Here is a 20,758-nt window from a genome sequence, read left to right as displayed (position 1 = left end):
TAATGACCACAAAAAAAGGAATTACCAAGGGGAAAACTAAAGGATAAGAGAAGGAACTGGAGATAACTGAAGGAAAAAAAACACCTAAAAATAAGAGAAAGAATAACTATAACTAGACCAAAGAATAAATAAGACTAAAAATGTTGAAGAAAAGAGAAAACTAGGAAGAGCGAAACCAAGAATACAAAAATTATCTGAATCTAGACTTAACTTATGAACCCCAAAAATATAAACTTAAGCAGAAACAAAAGGTCCAGAAAATAAGATCATAACAGGAAAAGGAAATTCTTACAGTTAATCTGGAGTCCATCCCTCCCTGAGTCAGCATCAGGTTTTCTTCCTCCCAGGTCACATGTGAGGAATCCACTGTAAAAAGTTTGAACCTTGGGTTTCTGGCTCTGGATGTCGGGTTGTTTCTGTTGGTGAGGATCAAAGCAGAAACCAGCAATGTCTTCCTTCTCCTATCAACCTTCAGCAGCTTTCTGCTGAAGGCTCATTTCAGCTGTGTGAAACCAGACCTTCATCAGGTCCGGATCTCTTTTTACAGCGTTGATCAGCAGGCTTGGCTTGTGCTAAACAAGTGAAAGTAAAAGTAAATCCGTCTGTAAAGCTGTGACACAGCAGGACACACAGCCAGCAGCAGCTTTGTTTCAGGCTCTCGACCTTCTGCCTAACATGCTTCACACTTTGAACCCCTGTCAGAAGCAGGATGGAGGCTTCTGCTTCGAGAACAGCCGCAGGTAAACCAGCTTTCTCATTCCCAACAGAAGCCCGGAAGTTCCTGCCTTACACCTGAAACCACAGAAGTAATGTCTGCTTCTTGGGCCAAACGCTGCGATCTCTTCCAGGAATGCAGTTCTGGAGTCCAGTTTGTTGGAGGGGAACTACAAAGCCCCCAGTGCCAGGAAGACGGGGACCACCATCGCTGGAATGGTTTATAAGGTAGAGCCCTCCTGCTGGAGGCCTGTGAAATACACATTCAGGGGCCTGCTGTGATCTGATGAAGGTCATCTGCTGAGGCTGCGGTCTGTCCTCTCTGCTTCTCAGGATGGAGTGGTTCTGGGAGCGGACACCAGAGCTACCGACGACATGGTGGTGGCTGATAAAAACTGCATCAAGATTCATTACATCGCTCCAAAGATCTAGTGAGTCCGGCTGCTCATGACTTTTGGACCAAGCGTCCTTTTAGTGACACGTGTTCTACACATTTATATTCAAGTATTCATTAAAAAATAGATGAATTACTTACCTTTTCTGTTCAGACATCATTTCAACAGAGTTACCTGAAAGCAGTTCTTCTTCCAGTAAATGAGGCTGAATTGAACTTCTAGTTAGATCCGATGTCTGAGCAGAACTATTACCTATGAAACCTTGCAAAAAAGTAAAAAAAATATATTAAATTATAGCGCCAATTCCCATCACGTCATTTCAGGTCACTTTCCAGTTCACCAGATCATCCAGTCAGATTGCAAAGTTTTCTATCTAAGGAAAACCAGCTGATTGCATCGACTCATTGACTCTTCAGCAATCCCTCACACTAAGCATGCTTGTAGCGACAGTGGAGAGGAAAAACTCCCTTTGCACAGGAAGAAACCTCCAGCAGAACCAGGCTCAGTGTGAGCGGCCATCTGCTGAGGCCCACTGGGGTTCAAGGAGACAGAAGCAGACATAGAAAAAGAAGCATAGATACAAAAGGCAACTGTCAACCAGCTCCACAGGCGGCCCCGTCCAGGAAACACACAGCCAGGCAGACGAGCTCCGAGCCAGCTCCCATGTCAGAGGATGAAGAGAGCACATCCAGTTAGTCACAGTCAGAGAAACAGGACTACACTGGAAAACAGGCCAAGCTCCAACATCTAGAAACAAAGGTGTTGATGGCAGCAGCACAGCTGATATTTCTCTCCAGGATGGAGTCACAGCCAAACAGGAACAGACCAGATGAAGCTACTATGAGAAAAAGCAGAGAGAGCAGAACGTTAGAGATTGAACTAACAGATTCTGCAGAGTGGGAGAATAGAGATAGAATGAAGCAGAATGATGAAAAAGGGGTCCCTATGTCCTCCAGCAGTCTAAGCCTATAGCAGCAGAACTATAGAGATAGCTCAGGATAACCTGAGCCACTCTAACTATAAGCTTTATCAAAAAGGAAAGTTTTAAGCCTAGCCTTAAAAGTAGACAGGGTGTCTGCCTCACGGACTAAAACTGGTAGTTGGTTCCACAGGAGAGGAGCCTGATAACTAAAAGATCTGCCTCCCATTCTACTTTTAGAAATTCTAGGAACCACTAGTAAACCTGCAGATTGAGAGCGAAGTGCTCTGTTAGGAACACTGAACTTTGTTTCCAAGTTTGAAGATGTTTTGCTTTCCATCCAGGAAGCTTTATCTATTCAAAATGTCAGAATTAGTGCTGAGTTCAAAGCTTTATATAGTAGTCCAACAACTTGTTTTGGCTTAGAAAACAAGCAAACTGAACCAGAAGAACGCGTCCGCCCCTTTGGAACGGGGAGTTGTTTTGGGTTATTTGTTAACCTTCAATACCCGATACTGGGCTATGCTTCTGAAAGGGGGCGTTAGGGGCAATTGTTGACTTTTTTGGAATGACTATGTCCTGGATATGCTGATGAAGATTCTCAGTCATCCAGGTCATAGAGAGAAAAAACAACTTTAAACAGAGGTGGTGGACTTAGATTCCAGCTTCCAAAAACTTACAATTCAGTTATAGAGATGATCCCTTCCAGATATCACCACACCCCCCATCACAGAGGAACAAAGTACTTCCCCTCTTCAGCCAGTGAACGATACCTCCTTAATGACCGACACAGGAGACAATGGAACCAAACGACCCAGTCATCGGTTTCCATCTGCAAGTTTCCAAGCAATACAAGGCCTTGTCTCTATAAAGACTCAAACTCACTGCGGATGCAGACATTTGAATTTAATTGAATTGAGAAAGCTTCCTGGAGGGGAAGCGAAACGTCTTCAAACCTTGGAAACCAAGTCCAGTGGATTGTTTTTTAAACTTTTACGGTATGTCCTGGATGACTGAGAATCTTCACCAGCTCACCTATTAACCCCCCTCCTTCCATCCTTCTTCCTAATCTTGGGAGCTATCATATCAGTAGTCCCTGCAGAGCTGAGCTCCAGCTCCTCATCTCATCTCCTCATCTTGCTCTGCAGCTGCTGTGGAGCCGGCGTGGCTGCAGATGCAGAGATGGCCACGCAAATCATGGCGTCCAATGTGGAGCTGCACATGCTCAACACCGGCCGCCCCCCCATGGTTGCCATGGTGACCAGACAGCTGAAGCAAATGCTGTTCAGGTGAGTTCCTCCTTGCAGAAACTGGAACCAGCGATGAAGTTTAAGAGTCAGAAGGGCAGGGATATCATAGCGGATCTGCTCAGAGGAAAAATATTGTCCAACTGCAGATCCTAGTCCACTGGCGGGTTAGCTCCCTGTAATGTCCCTCGGCCTCCGGTGCTGGTGTCCCATACGCAGCATCTCACATATCATAAATCAAAAGGGCCTGATGACGGTTTGTTCATCCACATCATAGCATGAATATGAGCATCTGTTCATAATGGTTGGGCTGAACTCAGCGGGTCCTGATGCTGGCCACCTCAGTCTAGACGTCCGGATGGACCCGGTCCTGGAAGACCTCCTGGCAGCAGGCCAGTAATTATCTAAAAGACAAACAATCCAGGAGTAGCGCTGGGACATGAGACACTGATACCAGTTGGATTAAATTAAGCGTAGCAGCCAGAAGCTCTTTGATGCTAACGCCAATGCTTTTACTTCATGGCATCTCTGAGCTGATCTGAGGGATGTGGTCAAAACGCCTTATTTTTCTCCAGTCTCTAACCTTCTCTCACGTAGGAACTAATTTTCCTCCAGACTGACGTAGGAGTTTAGTTCCATCAGTCAGCTGTTATCCAAACCCAATTATCAGTTGTAGTGGGGAAAAAGTATTCAACTATTCACCCCAGTTAAAGGAAAATTCCGGTTTTTAACACTTTTAGCCCATTTTCTGTAGTGTCCAGGATGAAATCGAATGATCGACACCAAAAGAAAAACCGTTCCTGTCTTGTCTTATTTAGCATTTTGTAAATCCCAGAACTATTTTTTCCGATACATCACAACCGCTTATAAACTTCCGCTTCCCGTTCGAATCTGAAGCGTTGCACACCTCAGACCACTAGTTGGCGACGGTATCCTCTACCGTCAAACTCAAAGTCCAATATGTCCTCCTCAAGAATCCACCTTTCGTATTCCATTTTCAGAGTTTTTTAAAGTGTTTAACAGAGACGTTAGCACCTCGACGTCGGAGTACACAGAGTGAAGCAGAAACACTTGGGCCTTGCGAAAAGACTACAACTAAGCGTAAACAGGCCCCATTTCCGTTTCCGGTGGCGGAGGGATATTGACTATTCCAACAGAACTCAATGGGATTTACAAAATGCTAAATAAAACACTACAGGAACGGTTTTTCTTTACGAAACTTTTTTTGGAACGTCATTGAACAGCGCTGACGACCCGGTGAGTAGCATATTTAAAAAAAAGAACGTTTAAGGTTGTTTTAAGGACATTATTGGACATGCACTATGGAAGCCATTCTGAAGCCGCCAGGGGGGGATTCTGCATTAGCCAAATAGCAGAGACAGGACCAATTGTCAAAATTTTGGTGTCGATCATTCGATTTCATCCTGGACACTACAGAAAATGGGCTAAAAGTTTTAAAAACCAGAATTTTCCTTTAAATAAACAAAGATTAATAAATTTCACTCATTCTGCACTTTTTTACATCTTTGCAAATAGAGAACAGTTCATCACGGTAATCAGCCCTGCTCTGATCTAGGCAGCGTTTGTTCCTCCTTACTGACAATAATGGAAAGTAGTCAGAGTCAAAGCAAATTACACTTTGGTTAAACAGTAACATGTTATGAATAAACCTTGAGAAAGAATCTAGCTTGTTATGGGAAAAATCGATGTCTACAAAGACCCTCACTCAGGCATCGTGTGGGCTTGCAGGTGAAATAGTGTTTTCAATGAGTAAGTAGCATAAGTCAACCTACGTGAAATAAGAGAAATCTAATTTTTTTCCGACCACCCACTAAATGACCTTAGAAGCAATCATCCATTTTATCAGGCTGCATCATTCTATATTCTTCAGCTCTGCTATTTTAAATGCCATTTTATTGGCTGAATACAGAAGTATGGGTCCCTCCACCTGTAGCTGTGGGGATCCAGGGGATTCTGGTTTAATGGGTTGTCATTTGGTCCAAAGAAAGAACAGTCAGTGTCTCTATGTGAGATCTACCTACTACGGAAATAAGATGTGGAACAGAAAATGAACGGTTGTTCAGCAAAGCTCCTCTAACGGTCAGACTTACCTTCATTTCCCTCCATGGAAGCTCCTTGGCTTTGTTCTCACACTAAATGTTTGGTTTTACCGTTAATATTTGGATGCTTATATAGATCTTGAAATCTATTCCCCACTGCTTGGCCTTTTCTGGTCCGTTAATTCTAAACCAAAGGAATGAAGAGTATCCAGCTGCACAGGAGGTGTATATACGGTAGAAAGAACAATAAAATATAATGGAATCTAAGTGAATTATGGACTTCCTGATGTCATGATTTTATCTAAAGCTCTGACCCACATGCAGAATACCAAACAGAGAGACCAGGGAAAAGTTTAACAGGTTTTTATTTAGAGTGAAAGAGATGAGTCCAGTGCTGCTCTGAACACTGTCGAACCCGAACTGGAAAGTGAAGGGGAAGATTCTGCGGTTAGTTCAGGCTTAGTGGAAAATTTGTGTCTTTGACTTCAAGAAGAGGAGTTAGGTTGCAGACTCACATTTCCAGAAAAAGGTGTCTCTTATTGAATCCAGTTGGTGTGGGTTGTTCCAGTGAATGACTTGTTCATAGGAGGGCGGACAAGGTTTACCCAGATTGCGGTTATTCTTGGTGAACGGAGAAGCTGACTGCCACTTGAACGGGTTATAGTGGAGATGAATCCCCTGCTCAGAGAGATGCCCAAAACAATCCTTGAGGGGAAAAGTTGATCCAAACCACAAGCTTGAATCCTCAGCTCAGTTTGGTGCTCAGAGAATCCTTCCAGGGGGGAGAAGGTCCAAAAACATCCAGTTTGCAGGATGACTTCCTGCCGAGAGGCAAAGACAAAAACTCAGTTTGACTCAGCAAAACTCAGCTTGGCTAGAGTACCCAAAAATGGCAAACACTCTGGCGTTGAGGTAGTGGCAGTCAGCAGCTTAAGAGTCCTCCGGTAATGAGGCAACCCTTATCAGGTGTGTGAGGAGGCCAACCAGAACCAGGCGCCGCCTGGTGGTGGAGGGAAAACAAACAAAAACACAACCCACACAAACTGGATTCCTAACACCTGATAGTAAAGAATTACAATAGTCCAGCCTTGAAGTAACAAATGCATGGACTAGTTTCTCAGCATCACCCCTGGACAGGAGATTGCCCATTTTAGCAATATTCCTCAGATGAAAGAAGGAAATTCTAGAAACCTCTTTGATCTGGGATTTAAATGACAGGTCCTGATCAAAAACAACACCAAGATTTTTTACTTTATTATCTGAAATCAGTTTAATCCCATCCAAATGAAGTGACTGACTAATCAGCTTCTTTTTCAGAGACTCTGGTCCAAAGACTATAACTTCTGTTTTGTCTGCATTCAGGAGCAGAAAGTTAAGAGTCATCCAGGTTTTTATGTCTTCAGACATGCTTGTATTCTAAGTAATGGGTTAGCTTCATCTGGATTATAGACAGATATAGCTGGGTATTTAGGTACATATCCCTGTAACAGAGATAGATTAATCACATCTAAAATGGAGGAGGGGGTCAAAGGGAATACCTCCTTAAATAACCTGGTTGGAACTGGATCTAAAATCCAAGTTAAAGGCTTAGATGAGGACAATAGTTTTGCTAACTCTGAAAGTGTCATGTTGGGGTTCAGATTTCTAACCCACATGCAGAACACCAAGGAGTCAGAGTAAAAGTTTAACAATTTATTGATGATTTGCACAAGGTTGGTTGACAGATACTGGAATCAGATCCGGGACTGGTCACCCAAGGCTCTCTGCAGAGAGGGACAGTTAGGTTAGCCAGGCAGCTAATGATCTTGTAGCTGAGAGAATATGCAGATCTGTACCTGTTCAGAGATTTAGGCTAAGCGGCAGAGGGAGGGAACCAGGAGGGTCTAGAGACTGATCGAAGGCAGAGGGCTTGGTAGCGACAGAACTTAGCTTCAGGCTTGTGAGTGTTCAGAGCTTCTCCAAGTTGCTTCTTGAAGGATGGTAGGAAGATCAAGACAGTTTGATCTCCAGGTTTGCTTCTGAGAGCAGGCAGGCAGGTTTCAGTTGAGTAGCTCTTCCAGAGCTCCAGGTCTCAGTCAGATTCTTCCTAGGAGGCAGAGAGGACAGAAAACTGGTTAGGTTCAAGTCAGGCTTTCAGGGAGTCAGAGAATCAGGCAGGCTGGTCGGCTCAGGCTTGCTAACCGTAACTGGCTTAACACTCTGGCGCAGGTGTGGTAGTCAGCTTCAGCTCCAGGTAACCTAGGGCGCCCTCTGCTGGAGAAAGGTGGACAGATCTCCAGATCCCAACAGAAAGTTCAACTGGATCGAAGCAGTCTAACCCCGGTTAAGATTTTATGGCTACCTCAGATGCTGCCTCACCTTCCAGAGATAAATCAATCGTAGACAGAGTGCTAATGATCTTATTTTTAATAAGATCAATCTTATCTATAAAGAATAGATAAGATGGATTTTATCCATAAATTCATTACTGCTAAGAGCAGGTGGAATGGATGGTTCAACAGAGCTATGGCTCTGGGTGAGTTTGGCAACTGGATTAAAAAGAAAGCTAGGATTATTTCAATTTCATTTATTTCATTTTCAAAGGAGCTGCGTTGTCTAAGGCAGTACGCAGAGAACTAGCAACCCCATCAACAAAGTCATCAACCTGTGAAGGAGAATAATCTAAGCGTTTGCACTCTGCAGCACTGCTCAGCGACAACAGAGGAGAGAGCAAGGGAAGCATATTCTTTAAAATTTATGACTGCACTATCTGATAAAGATCTACTAAAATGAAACCTTCTTTTGGGGGAGGAGAACTCTGTTAAAGTAATCCTGAAGGTTATTAGAAAGTGGTCAGAGAGGACAGGGTTGTGAGGAAATACTGCTATTTCTTCACATTCTATCCCGTATGTCAGCACAGGATCCAAAGTATGAAGATGAGAATGTGTGGGACTATTCACATTTTGAACAAAGCCAATAGTGTCTAAGATAGCATTAAAGGCTGCTCTTAAGCTATCCCCTTCAATGTCAGCATGGATGTTAAAATCTCCCACTATGATGACCCTGTCAGTGTCATGATGGGTTCACTGAAAGCGACCCAAGAATGCAGAACACCACTGACGGACACAAGGATGAAAGTTTAACAGTTTTATTAATGCACAAGCACACTGAATATACGGGTTCTGGTTCGGGGCCTGGATTCTGGTTCACCGGAGTCTGCGTGAGAGACAGTTCAGTTAGCGTTGCCAACAGAGGTTTGATTTCCAGAAGTTCACTGATTGTACCTTGAGGGTTCTTGAGGTTAGCTTTGGGAGAGTCACTGTTGGTTCTAGAGAAGAGTTCATCAGCAGAGTCCGTTAGCTGCTTCAGCGTCTCACGTCTAATTAGAACAGACCTTGGCTTTGGGTTTCCCAGCTCTAGTCCAGAGCAGCTTGGAGGTTCTCTGTGAATCTTCAGGTTTGCCTCAGAGGGTCGGCTCGGCAGGCTAGCTCTTCCAGAGCTTTCACAGAGGAGGCACAGGTTTCCAACTGGAACAATACTGCGGCGTTGAGGCAAGGTCTGAAGACAGCTTAAGTAGTGGATCCTCTGATGATCTTGACGAGCTGCAGCTGTGCAGGAGGCTCCCTCAGAGGATCCACGGCGGACTCTGCTGGAGAAAGGTGGAATTTCTCCAGCTCCCAACAGTCAGTATTTAATACCAAATCAGAAAGGAACTCTGAAAACTCATCTAAACATTCAGAGTAAGGACCTGGTGGACGATACAAAGTTACAAAAAGAAGTTTTCTTGCTTTGAAATTTTGATCAGGGAAATTAAGGGTTAAATGTTCAAAAGAGTTGTAGGTATTAACTGTTTTGGGAGTAATGAGTAAGTCAGACTGGAAGATTGTTGCTACTCCTCCTCCTCGCCCAGAACTTCTGGGTATGTGAAAATTTAAATAGCTTGAAGGAGTTGCCTCATTTATGCTCACATAATCCTCTTGCTGCAGCCAGGTTTCTGTAAGGCAAAACAAGTCAATGTGATTATCACAAATCAAGTCATTAACTAGCAGACTTTTAGAGGAAAGAGATCTTATGTTAAACAGACCGCATTTAATTGTTTTAACTTTTTCCCCAATTGAAGTTATTTTGATTTTAATTAGATTATCATGATTTACTCCTTTGGGAATCTTTGCTAATTTATTAGATTTTGGTCGTGGACAAGACACTGTCTGGATGGAGTAAAGAGTGGGCAACAGTAGAGAAGCTGCAGAGAGGTCTGTTAAACTAGGACTCTGCTTCCTGGTCTGCACCCTGGTTTAATGGGTCATGTGTGCAAAATAGGTTTAATTCCTATTTTGTTGTGGTTTTGTATGTATTTGAGTTCTTAGGCTTTTCTTTGTTGCCCTCTGTTGCCTTTTTGTGTTGGTTTCCTTTTCCTTAGCTCTTTTCCTGGAAGCCTCTGTTCACACCTGCTCCCAATTTGCTTGTTAGTCATCTCTTTGTTCAGTCAACCATAAATACTCTCCCTGTGCAGTTCTTCAGTGCTGGTTCCACGTCTCTCTTTGTCTTTCTCTGGCTCCTCGTGCTTGTTTTCCCTGATGTCTCCGTGGTTCTGGTTAAGTTTTACATTTTAAGTTGGATTTTGGATTCCTGCCTCTGTCTTTTACCAGTGTTTATTCATTAAAACTGCAAGAACTCACCTCTGCCTCTGTATTTGGGTCCTCAAACCACAGTCAAAGCTGACACAACTAGAAGGGAACTAGAAGAAATGAGACTGGGACAAAGTGAGAACAGAGAGTAGCTCAAAAACTACATCCATCCGGTGTCTGTCTCCTGCAGTCTATAGGTGAGAGGCAGGGTCCACCCTGGACAGGTCATCAGTCTGTCACAGTCAAGGAATAGAATGACATAAAACAAACTGAAACTGAAAACTCAAAAAGAAACTTAAAGGGCAGAATCCTGACAGGAATAAAACAGAATAGAGCAGAATAGAATATAATAGAATAAAACAGAACAGAACAGAATAGAACAGAACAGTGGGGAGTGGTGGCCTAGTGGTTAGAGCATAGAGCCTGGAATCTTGAGATTCTGAGTTTGAGCCCCACTCCCACAGACTGCCACTCTGGGTCCCTGAGCAAGACCCTTAATCCCACACTGCTCCCAAGGCGCTGCACAATAGCAGCCCACTGCTCCCAAAGGGGATGGGTTAAATGCAGAGAATTCATTACGTTGCTCTGTACTTGTGAAAGTGGAATGACAATAAAATGCTGGACAAAAGAAAACAAACACAATATAATATAATATAATATAATATAATATAATATAATATAATATAATAGAATAGAATAGAATAGAATAGAATAGAATAGAGTGGGACACCTTTCATGTACCATAGTGGGTGCGTTCAGGAATCTATGAGTGATCTAAACTGTGAGCGGAATCAATGTTGGCTCATTCCAACAGGTTTCCTGATATCAACAGAAGGAGCTTCTTGACCTTCAGACATCGTAAAAACTGGAACTAAAACCTTCTCTTTTCAGGTACCAGGGACACATGGGTTCATCCGTGATTGTCGGAGGAGTTGATGTGACTGGAGCTCACCTGTACAGCGTCTATCCCCATGGCTCCTATGATAAACTACCTTTCCTGACCATGGGTATGCTCTGTTTGGCTTTGAGGACATAAAAGGTGCAAAAGATACGAGAACGACGAGAACGATTTAAGAGAAAACCAAAGCAAAAGATAAAATGATCAGAACCAGAATTAATAACAATTAAAACAATTAAAATTGTTGGCTACAGTTATTTATTTTTTGAGTTTTTAAATGCATTAGTGGCTCATCAGGAAAGGGGGTGTGAGAGAGGGGGAGAGACATGCTGCAAAGGACCGCAGGTCGGATTCAAACCAAGATGGGTGAGGACTAAGGCCTCCGTGCGCTAACAACTGTTCCCCCTAAACACGCCTGCTGGCAACATTTTCATGGGGTGAAACATCCAGTTTTCTCCAGCTGATAGAAGCATCACTGCAGACCTTCATCATCTCTGTGTCCTCTGTCTCTAGAGTCTTCCTCTTTTTCTCCACCACCCTCTCCCTCCTTCTCTGTTTCTTCTGTACTTCTTGCATCCAGCACCATAACGTCTGTGTCTACAGCCTCCAGATGATGATCTGGTCTGAAAGTCTCTTTACAGACCGGTCCATATCTGTCCCTTCTGGTTTCTACCATGGCTGCCTAGCTTCTAACTGTAGTTAAAAGCCTTCAGCTGATCCAAAATGCTGCAGCCAGAGTTCTGATGAAAATGAAAAAGAGAGATCATATCTCTCCTATCCTGGCTTCTCTTCATTGGCTTCCTGTTAAATCCAGAATAGAATTTAAAATCCTCCTTCTCACATATAAAGCCTTAAATGGCCAAGCTCCATCTGATATCAGAGATCTGATTGTTCCTTATGTTCCTAACAGAGCACTTCGCTCTCAATCTGCAGGTTTACTAGTGGTTCCTAGAATTTCTAAAAGTAGAATGGGAGGCAGATCTTTTAGTTCTCAGGCTCCTCTCCTGTGGAACCAACTACCAGTTTTAGTCTGTGAGGCAGACACCCTGTCTACTTTTAAGGCTAGGCTTAAAACTTTCCTTTTTGATAAAGCTTCTAGTTAGAGTGGCTCAGGTTATCCTGAGCTATCTCTATAGTTATGCTGCTATAGGCTTAGACTGCTGGAGGACATAGGGACCCCTTTTCCATCATTCTGCTTCATTCTATCTCTATTCTCCCACTCTGCAGAATCTGTTAGTTCAATCTCTAACGTTCTGCTCTCTCTGCTTTTTCTCATAGTAGCTTCATCTGGTCTGTTCCTGTTTGGCTGTGACTCCATCCTGGAGAGAAATATCAGCTGTGCTGCTGCCATCAACACCTTTGTTTCTAGATGTTGGAGCTTGGCCTGTTTTCCAGTGTAGTCCTGTTTCTCTGACTGTGACTAACTGGATGTGCTCTCTTCATCCTCTGGCATGGGAGCTGGCTCGGAGCTCGTCTGCCTGGCTGTGTGTTTCCTGGACGGGGCCGCCTGTGGAGCTGGTTGACAGTTGCCTTTTGTATCTATGCTTCTTTTTCTATGTCTGCTTCTGTCTCCTTGAACCCCAGTGGGCCTCAGCAGATGGCCGCTCACACTGAGCCTGGTTCTGCTGGAGGTTTCTTCCTGTTCAAAGGGAGTTTTTCCTCTCCACTGTCGCTACAAGCATGCTTAGTGTGAGGGATTGCTGAAGAGTCAATGAGTCGATGCAATCAGCTGGTTTTCCTTAGATAGAAAACGTTGAATCAATCTGACTGGATGATCTGGTGAACTGGAAAGTGACCTGAGATGACATGATGTGAATTGGCGCTATAGAAATACACTGAATAGAATTGAATGGAATTCTATCTGCCCTCCTTATTCTGTGTTTCTGTATTCAGACTCCAACCTCTCTCCTTTAACTGCCACGTTAACCTCCAGCCTCCATTTGTTAAATGGTAAAAGTCGTTCCACATTATAACGTCCTTTAAATGTGCACCCCTGGTTCCCCAGCTTTCCTTTTCTCTTGCCGCTGCAGGCCTGTTTAACAAGCAAACCAAGCAATCGCCTACAGGGCCCTGAGACCCCGGCACTGCAGCTAGCTAACATAAACAAGAGGTTAATAGAGCTACACACATTACAAAAAGTCTTTTCTTTTTTAATTGCAAGTGAAATGCGTCGTACCAGCCGACTGGAACCTCCATCTGCGCCTGGTGTTTATAGCATGACACACTTCCAATTATTAAATTTGCTCTTAAGCATTGGTTGTAAAAGTAAAATCAGTTTCATTCTTTTTAAATATCAAAATGAAAAGAAAAGAAAAACATGGGAACTGTTGCTTTAAAGTTTATTTCTCCGTCAAGGAGCTTTACTCAAACTCCTGACTCCTCCTAAGGATGCCTCCAGTGGTGAAGTCAGAGTGAATTTCCCTCCCTGACCTCTTATTAGTGATCTCAACCAATCCACTAGCATTCTTTGCGGTGTCTTCGTGTGTTATGCGATGTGAAAGTTTTCTCTTCTGCACAATTTTTTGGACAGCAATGGAAAGCATTGATGTTCGGTCAGGTGAGCATACCCAGTCAGACCAGCATAGTCATAGTCAATACCCGTTTATCCCTTTAGTTTGGTAAAAATAGACTTTAAACTACCCCAGCAGGCGTGTATCCCTTGTGCAAAAAAAATTATTTAATTACTTACTTTCTGGTGTCTGACCTTAAATTGTTTTTTGTACTTGACTAAAGGGAAGCACGCCCACTGAGGTAGTTTAAAGTTTATTTTTCGTACACACTAAAGGGATAAACGCAAATCCGTCGTCTTGTGCATGCACATTAACTATAGGTATGCTGGTCTGACAGAACACCGAAGGGAATCATCCGGGACAGGTCGCCAGTCTAGCGCAGGACAACACAGAGACAAACCATTCCTGCACACTAACAGTCATCATGCAAAAACCTAAGAGAGATTTTTTTAATAGGAGAAATAAGTCATTTTTTTCTGTGGATCCCATTAACAGAGCTTTTTGCTAACAAAATGGGAACAATCTCTGGTTGGTGGTAAAGCCGTTGCTCTCCTTATTGTCCGTCTGGCTTGATCAAAGTAAAAAGTTTGAATCTTTGTGAATCTGCAGCAGTCCCTGTGTTCATGCCCTGTTCTTGTTTCCTGTGTTTAGGCTCAGGAGCTGCTGCTGCCGTTTCTGTGTTTGAGGACAGATTCAAACCAAATATGGAGGTACGGCTGACCTGCTGTTATCTTCTAAAACCGACATGATCTCCTGGATCGGGAGGTGATGTAGGGGGTGGGGGGTGAGAGTCACTATTTCATCTGGCTTGATCTTCACTAGTGCAGCTAATCACCAGGCAGCTGTCTAGTCCAGCCAACGGCTTTAAAAGCACCTTTTAATCATTTTTTAACATTAAAACCAGGAAGTCAAATCTATTCATTTTTTTTGTGACAGAACAACAAAATCACACAAACTGAGAGTGCAGGTCTTTACGTCTCTGCCAGCTTTGCACATCTAACCCCTAAATCATCCCCCTATGTTTTGGCTCAGGCTTAGTCAGACTGGGTTGGTGGGGATCTCCTTTTCTCAGTCGGATGTGAGTCAGGACTTTGACTAGGCCATTCCTACAGATGAATACTCCCTTTTAGGGTTAATGATAATAACCCCTTATTGTCCTACAGTAGAACTAAACCAACATAAACACAGGTTACTTTACTGCAGAGGAGGAGAGTGGACCCAGACACTCCCTGAATGTCTGTGGTGGACTCTGCTGGGACCTCTCTGCCCCCTGCCTTTATTATCGGACTTCAGAGGAGTAACAGGAGGGGTCAGAAGTTCACATATACAAAAAGGGGGATGGTGATCTATCAGCTGCAACAGCACAGCTGGATAAGGCCAGGCCCTTCCTGGAAGACATATTTTCTCTCCCTGTTTAAAGTTAAAACAACCCAACATTCCTTACAGGGAATTCCTGTAACTTAGTACAAATAAAATGATGACAATTACACTTTTCTAACACTCCTACATATAAAACATCCCTTTGTATCTCAGGACATGCAGGGAGGGAAGGTTTCTTGCTGGAAGCAGAACCTCCACCCTCATACCAAATATTTTACGGGCTCTAACAGACGTTCCATACATCTTCTCACCATTTCCTACCAGTTTGTTTGTACATCTACACTGTGTTCAGGGTTAGGCACAGATTACTCTTCTCCACATGATAGATTGTTGGTTTTATCTGAGCAGAGCAGCTTCTGCACTGGTTGCACCGTTTTCTTTGAACACTTGCTTCCTTCTTCCATTACCATAAAGCTTGAAGGAAGGTCTTTAACCCATTGACCTAAGGATCCTGCAGCTCCTCCACAGTCATCACAGCTTTTTTACTGCGTCTTTCCTTCAGTCTGATAGCCATGTCTAATGCTGCATCACACCAAAGGCGTTATGAGCGTCAAGAATGCTCAGACGCAGAAATCTTGATGTAGATCAAACTGGTCAAGTTACTTTGACGCTCTGGTTGTTTATCTGCTCTGTTCTGTAGCTTCAAGCTGGAGAGCAGCTCGGCTTTATTCACTTTATGAGTTGGAAAAATTGTTTGAACAGGTTTTTAGGTGAGGAAGTCCACCTCCAACTATCCTCTGTTCATCAGTTCATCAGGATTATAATCCCACTAAAATCTGCAGTTCTTGTTGGGAGCTCCAGACCTGCAGCATCCCGCCGGGAGGCAGCACTGGAAATCCCCGCTGAAAGCTCTCTGCTGCGGCCAGCCTGTGGGGGATGACATGATGACATGAATAAATCTTTAATGACATGATGCTATCTTTGATGACATGAATGAATCTTTGATGACATGATGCTATCTTTGATGACATGAATGAATCTTTGATGACAAGAATGCTATCTTTGATGACATGAATGCTAGCTTTGATGACATGAATGCTACCTTTGATTACATAAATGCTAGCTTTGATGACATGAATGAATCTTTGTTGACACGAATGCTATCTTTGATGACATGAATGCTAGCTTTGATGACATGAATGCTACCTTTGATTACATAAATGCTAGCTTTGATGACATGAATGAATCTTTGATGACACGAATGCTATCTTTGATGACATGAATGCTATCTTTGATGACGTGAATGCTATCTTTGATGACATGAATGCTATCTTTGATGACATGAATGAATCTTTGTTGACACGAATGCTATCTTTGATGACATGAATGCTAGCTTTGATGACATGAATGAATCTTTGATGACACGAATGCTATCTTTGATGACATGAATGCTATCTTTGATGACATGAATGCTATCATTGATGACGTGAATGCTATCTTTGATGACGTGAATGCTATCTTTGATGACATGATGCTAGCTTCGATGACATGAATGCTATCTTTGATGACATGATGCTAGCTTTGATGACATGATGCTAGCTTCGATGACATGAATGCTATCTTTGATGACATGATGCTAGCTTTGATGACATGATGCTAGCTTTGATGACATGATGCTAGCTTCGATGACATGAATGCTATCTTTGATGACATGATGCTAGCTTTGATGACATGATGCTAGCTTTGATGACATGATGCTAGCTTCGATGACATGATGCTAGCTTTGATGACATGATGCTAGCTTTGATGACATGATGCTAGCTTTGATGACATGATGCTAGCTTTGATGACATGAATGCTATCTTTGATGACATGATGCTAGCTTTGATGACGTGATGCTAGCTTTGATGACATGATGCTAGCTTCGATGACATGAATGCTATCTTTGATGACATGATGCTAGCTTTGATGACATGATGCTAGCTTTGATGACATGATGCTAGCTTTGATGACATGAATGCTAGCTTCGATGACATGAATGCTATCTTTGATGACATGAATGCTAGCTTCGATGACATGAATGCTATCTTTGATGACATGAATGCTAGCTTTGATGACATGATGCTAGCTTTGATGACATGATGCTATCTTTAATGACATGATGCTAGTTTTGATGACATGAATGAATCTTTGACATGAATGCTATGTTTGATGACATGATGCTAGCTTTGATGACATGAATGCTAGCTTTTATGACATGATGCTAGCTTTGATGACATGATGCTAGCTTTGATGACATGATGCTAGCTTCGATGACATGAATGCTATCTTTGATGACATGATGCTAGCTTTGATGACATGATGCTAGCTTTTAATGACATGAATGCTATCTTTGATGACATGATGCTAGCTTTGATGACATGATGCTAGCTTCGATGACATGAATGCTATCTTTGATGACATGATGCTAGCTTTGATGACATGATGCTAGCTTTGATGACATGATGCTAGCTTCGATGACATGAATGCTATCTTTGATGACATGATGCTAGCTTTGATGACATGATGCTAGCTTTGATGACATGATGCTAGCTTCGATGACATGAATGCTATCTTTGATGACATGAATGCTAGCTTTGATGACATGATGCTAGCTTTAATGACATGATGCTAGCTTTGATGACATGATGCTAGCTTTGATGACATGATGCTATCTTTAATGACATGATGCTAGTTTTGATGACATGAATGAATCTTTGACATGAATGCTATGTTTGATGACATGATGCTAGCTTTGATGACATGAATGCTAGCTTTTATGACATGATGCTAGCTTTGATGACATGAATGAATCTTTGATGACATGAATGCTATCTTTGATTACATAAATGCTAGCTTTGATGACATGATGCTAGCTTTGATGACATGATGCTAGCTTTGATGACATGAATGCTATCTTTGATCACATGAATGCTATCTTTGATTACATAAATGCTAGCTTTGATGACATGATGCTAGCTTTGATGACATGAATGCTATCTTTGATGACATGAACCTTAGCTTTGATGACATGAATGCTAACTTCAATGACATGATGCTAGCTTTGATGACATGAGTGCTAGCTTCGATGACATGAATGCTAGCTTCGATGACATGAATGCTAGCTTTGATGACATGAATGCTAGCTTTGATGACATGAATACTAGCTTTGATGATATGAATGCTATCTTTGATGACATGAATGCTAGCTTTGATGACATGATGCTAGCTTTGATTACATGAATGCTATCTTCGATGACATGAATGCTATCTTTGATGACATGAATGCTAGCTTTGATGACATGATGCTAGCTTTGATGACATGAATGCTATCTTTGATGACATGAACCTTAGCTTTGATGACATGAATGCTAACTTCAATGACATGATGCTAGCTTTGATGACATGAGTGCTAGCTTCGATGACATGAATGCTAGCTTCGATGACATGAATGCTAGCTTTGATGACATGAATGCTAGCTTTGATGACATGAATGCTAGCTTTGATGACATGAATACTAGCTTTGATGATATGAATGCTATCTTTGATGACATGAATGCTAGCTTTGATGACATGATGCTAGCTTTGATGACATGAATGCTAGCTTTGATGACATGAATTAATCTTTGATGACACGAATGCTATCTTTGATGACATGAATGCTAGCTTTGATGACATGAATGCTAGCTTCGATGACATGAATGCTATCTTTGATGACATGATGCTAGCTTCGATGACATGAATGCTATCTTTGATGACATGAATGCTATCTTTGATGACATGATGCTAGCTTCGATGACATGAATGCTATCTTTGATGACATGAATGCTATCTTTGATGACATGAATGCTAGCTTTGATTACATGAATGAATCTTTGATGACATGATGCTAGCTTCGATGACATGAATGCTATCTTTGATGACATGAATGCTATCTTTGATGACATGAATGCTAGCTTTGATGACATGAATGAATCTTTGATGACATGAATGCTAGCTTTGATGACATGAATGCTAGCTTTGATGACATGAATACTAGCTTTGATGATATGAATGCTATCTTTGATGACATGAATGCTAGCTTTGATGACATGATGCTAGCTTTGATGACATGAATGCTAGCTTTGATGACATGAATTAATCTTTGATGACATGAATGCTATCTTTGATGACATGAATGCTAGCTTTGATGACATGAATGCTAGCTTCGATGACATGAATGCTATCTTTGATGACATGATGCTAGCTTCGATGACATGAATGCTATCTTTGATGACATGAATGCTACCTTTGATGACATGAATGCTAGCTTTGATTACATGAATGCTAGCTTCGATGACATGAATGCTATCTTTGATGACATGATGCTAGCTTTGATGACATGAATGAATCTTTGATGACATGATGCTAGCTTCGATGACATGAATGCTATCTTTGATGAAATGATGCTAGCTTCGATGACATGAATGCTATCTTTGATGACATGAATGCTATCTTTGATGACATGATGCTAGCTTCGATGACATGAATGCTATCTTTGATGACATGAATGCTATCTTTGATGACATGAATGCTAGCTTTGATTACATGAATGAATCTTTGATGACATGATGCTAGCTTCGATGACATGAATGCTATCTTTGATGACATGAATGCTATCTTTGATGACATGAATGCTAGCTTTGATGACATGAATGAATCTTTGATGACATGATGCTAGCTTCGATGACATGAATGCTATCTTTGATGACATGAATGCTATCTTTGATGACATGATGCTAGCTTCGATGACATGAATGCTATCTTTGATGACATGAATGCTATCTTTGATGACATGAATGCTAGCTTTGATTACATGAATGCTAGCTTCGATGACATGAATGCTATCTTTGATGACATGATGCTAGCTTTGATGACATGAATGAATCTTTGATGACATGAATGCTAGCTTTGATGACATGAATGCTAGCTTTGATGACATGATGCTAGCTTTGATGACATGAATGCTAGCTTCGATGACATGTTGCTAGCTTTGATGACATGAATGTTAGCTTTGATTATATGATGCTAGCTTTGAAGACATGAATGCTAGCTTTGATGACATGATGCTAGCTTTGATGTAATGAATGCTTGCTTCGTTGACATGAATGCTAGCTTTGATGACATGAATGCTAGCTTTGATGACATGAATGTTAGCTTTGCCTCTGGAGGTAACATCACTAGCGAGGAATGTCCTGAGCCTCACACCATTGAGCTACTGTAGCAGAAAGGATACCTCAGCAGCAAACATAATGTCTCTACTTCTCTTGTCTCCTTTTAAGCTGGAGGATGCCAAACAGCTTGTGAGGGACGCCATTGTTGCAGGGATCTTCTGTGACCTGGGCTCAGGCAGCAATGTGGACTTGTGTATCATAACTGAAGGTGGAGCGCAGTTTCTGCGAGGTTATGACAAGCCCACGGTGAAGGGTCAAAGGTGAGCTCAGTCAGACATGTCTGCCATGCTGTCAATCATAGATATTAGTCTCTAAATCTTCCCTTTCTGTCTCTGCTGTTATTTGTATTATAAAAAGCCTATTCCTAAGGCTCCAGGAATAAGCCTGAATTAAGATGAATGAATTTGTCTTAAAAATAATTAATTTTAAAGCTAAATGTCTTTGTGTGTCCTTCCCCCAGAGAGGGCCAGTACCGGTATAAACCTGGAACCACCGCTGTCCTCACCAAAACCGAGACGCCTCTTTCTCTGGATGTTGTTGGTGAATCTGTTCAAATGATGGACACTGAGTAACACGTCTGGATCATATGTGGTGTGATAAAATAAAATCAGTCAGTACTCTGGATCATAATGTCTTTTGCATTTTTAATGACAGATTTGTATTATTTGGAAGAACAGGACTTTATTCATTTCATCGATCTGGATCAGTTTCATAGAATTTGTTGTACATCTGTCTGTTTTCTACAGCTTATTAAAATGTACTTTCAATATTTTCTTTCCTCACTCAGCTCACAGATCAGCTTTGAAATGTGACCTTAGAAGCAAAAGATGTTTTCT

At 42.0% G+C, this 20,758-nt stretch overlaps 1 protein-coding gene across 1 annotated transcript; it reads left to right on the top strand.

Annotated features, from left to right (window-relative positions):
- The first annotated feature begins 351 nt into the window (after window positions 1-351).
- Window positions 352-20,549, top strand: psmb10 (proteasome 20S subunit beta 10). The gene is made up of 8 exons (XM_038292818.1): window positions 352-740; window positions 849-942; window positions 1,048-1,145; window positions 3,177-3,317; window positions 10,834-10,949; window positions 14,002-14,060; window positions 20,031-20,182; window positions 20,383-20,549. The coding sequence occupies exons 1-8, from the start codon at window positions 676-678 to the stop codon at window positions 20,492-20,494; spliced, it is 837 nt and encodes a 278-aa protein (XP_038148746.1). The 5' UTR covers window positions 352-675; the 3' UTR covers window positions 20,495-20,549.
- Window positions 20,550-20,758: the final 209 nt, after the last annotated feature.

Source organism: Cyprinodon tularosa, unplaced genomic scaffold, assembly GCF_016077235.1.
Source record: "Cyprinodon tularosa strain WSP-4 unplaced genomic scaffold, ASM1607723v1 ctg318, whole genome shotgun sequence".
NCBI lineage: Eukaryota > Metazoa > Chordata > Actinopteri > Cyprinodontiformes > Cyprinodontidae > Cyprinodon > Cyprinodon tularosa.
Note: the sequence above shows the minus strand (reverse complement) of the source record. Positions and strands in the feature narration are given on the sequence as shown.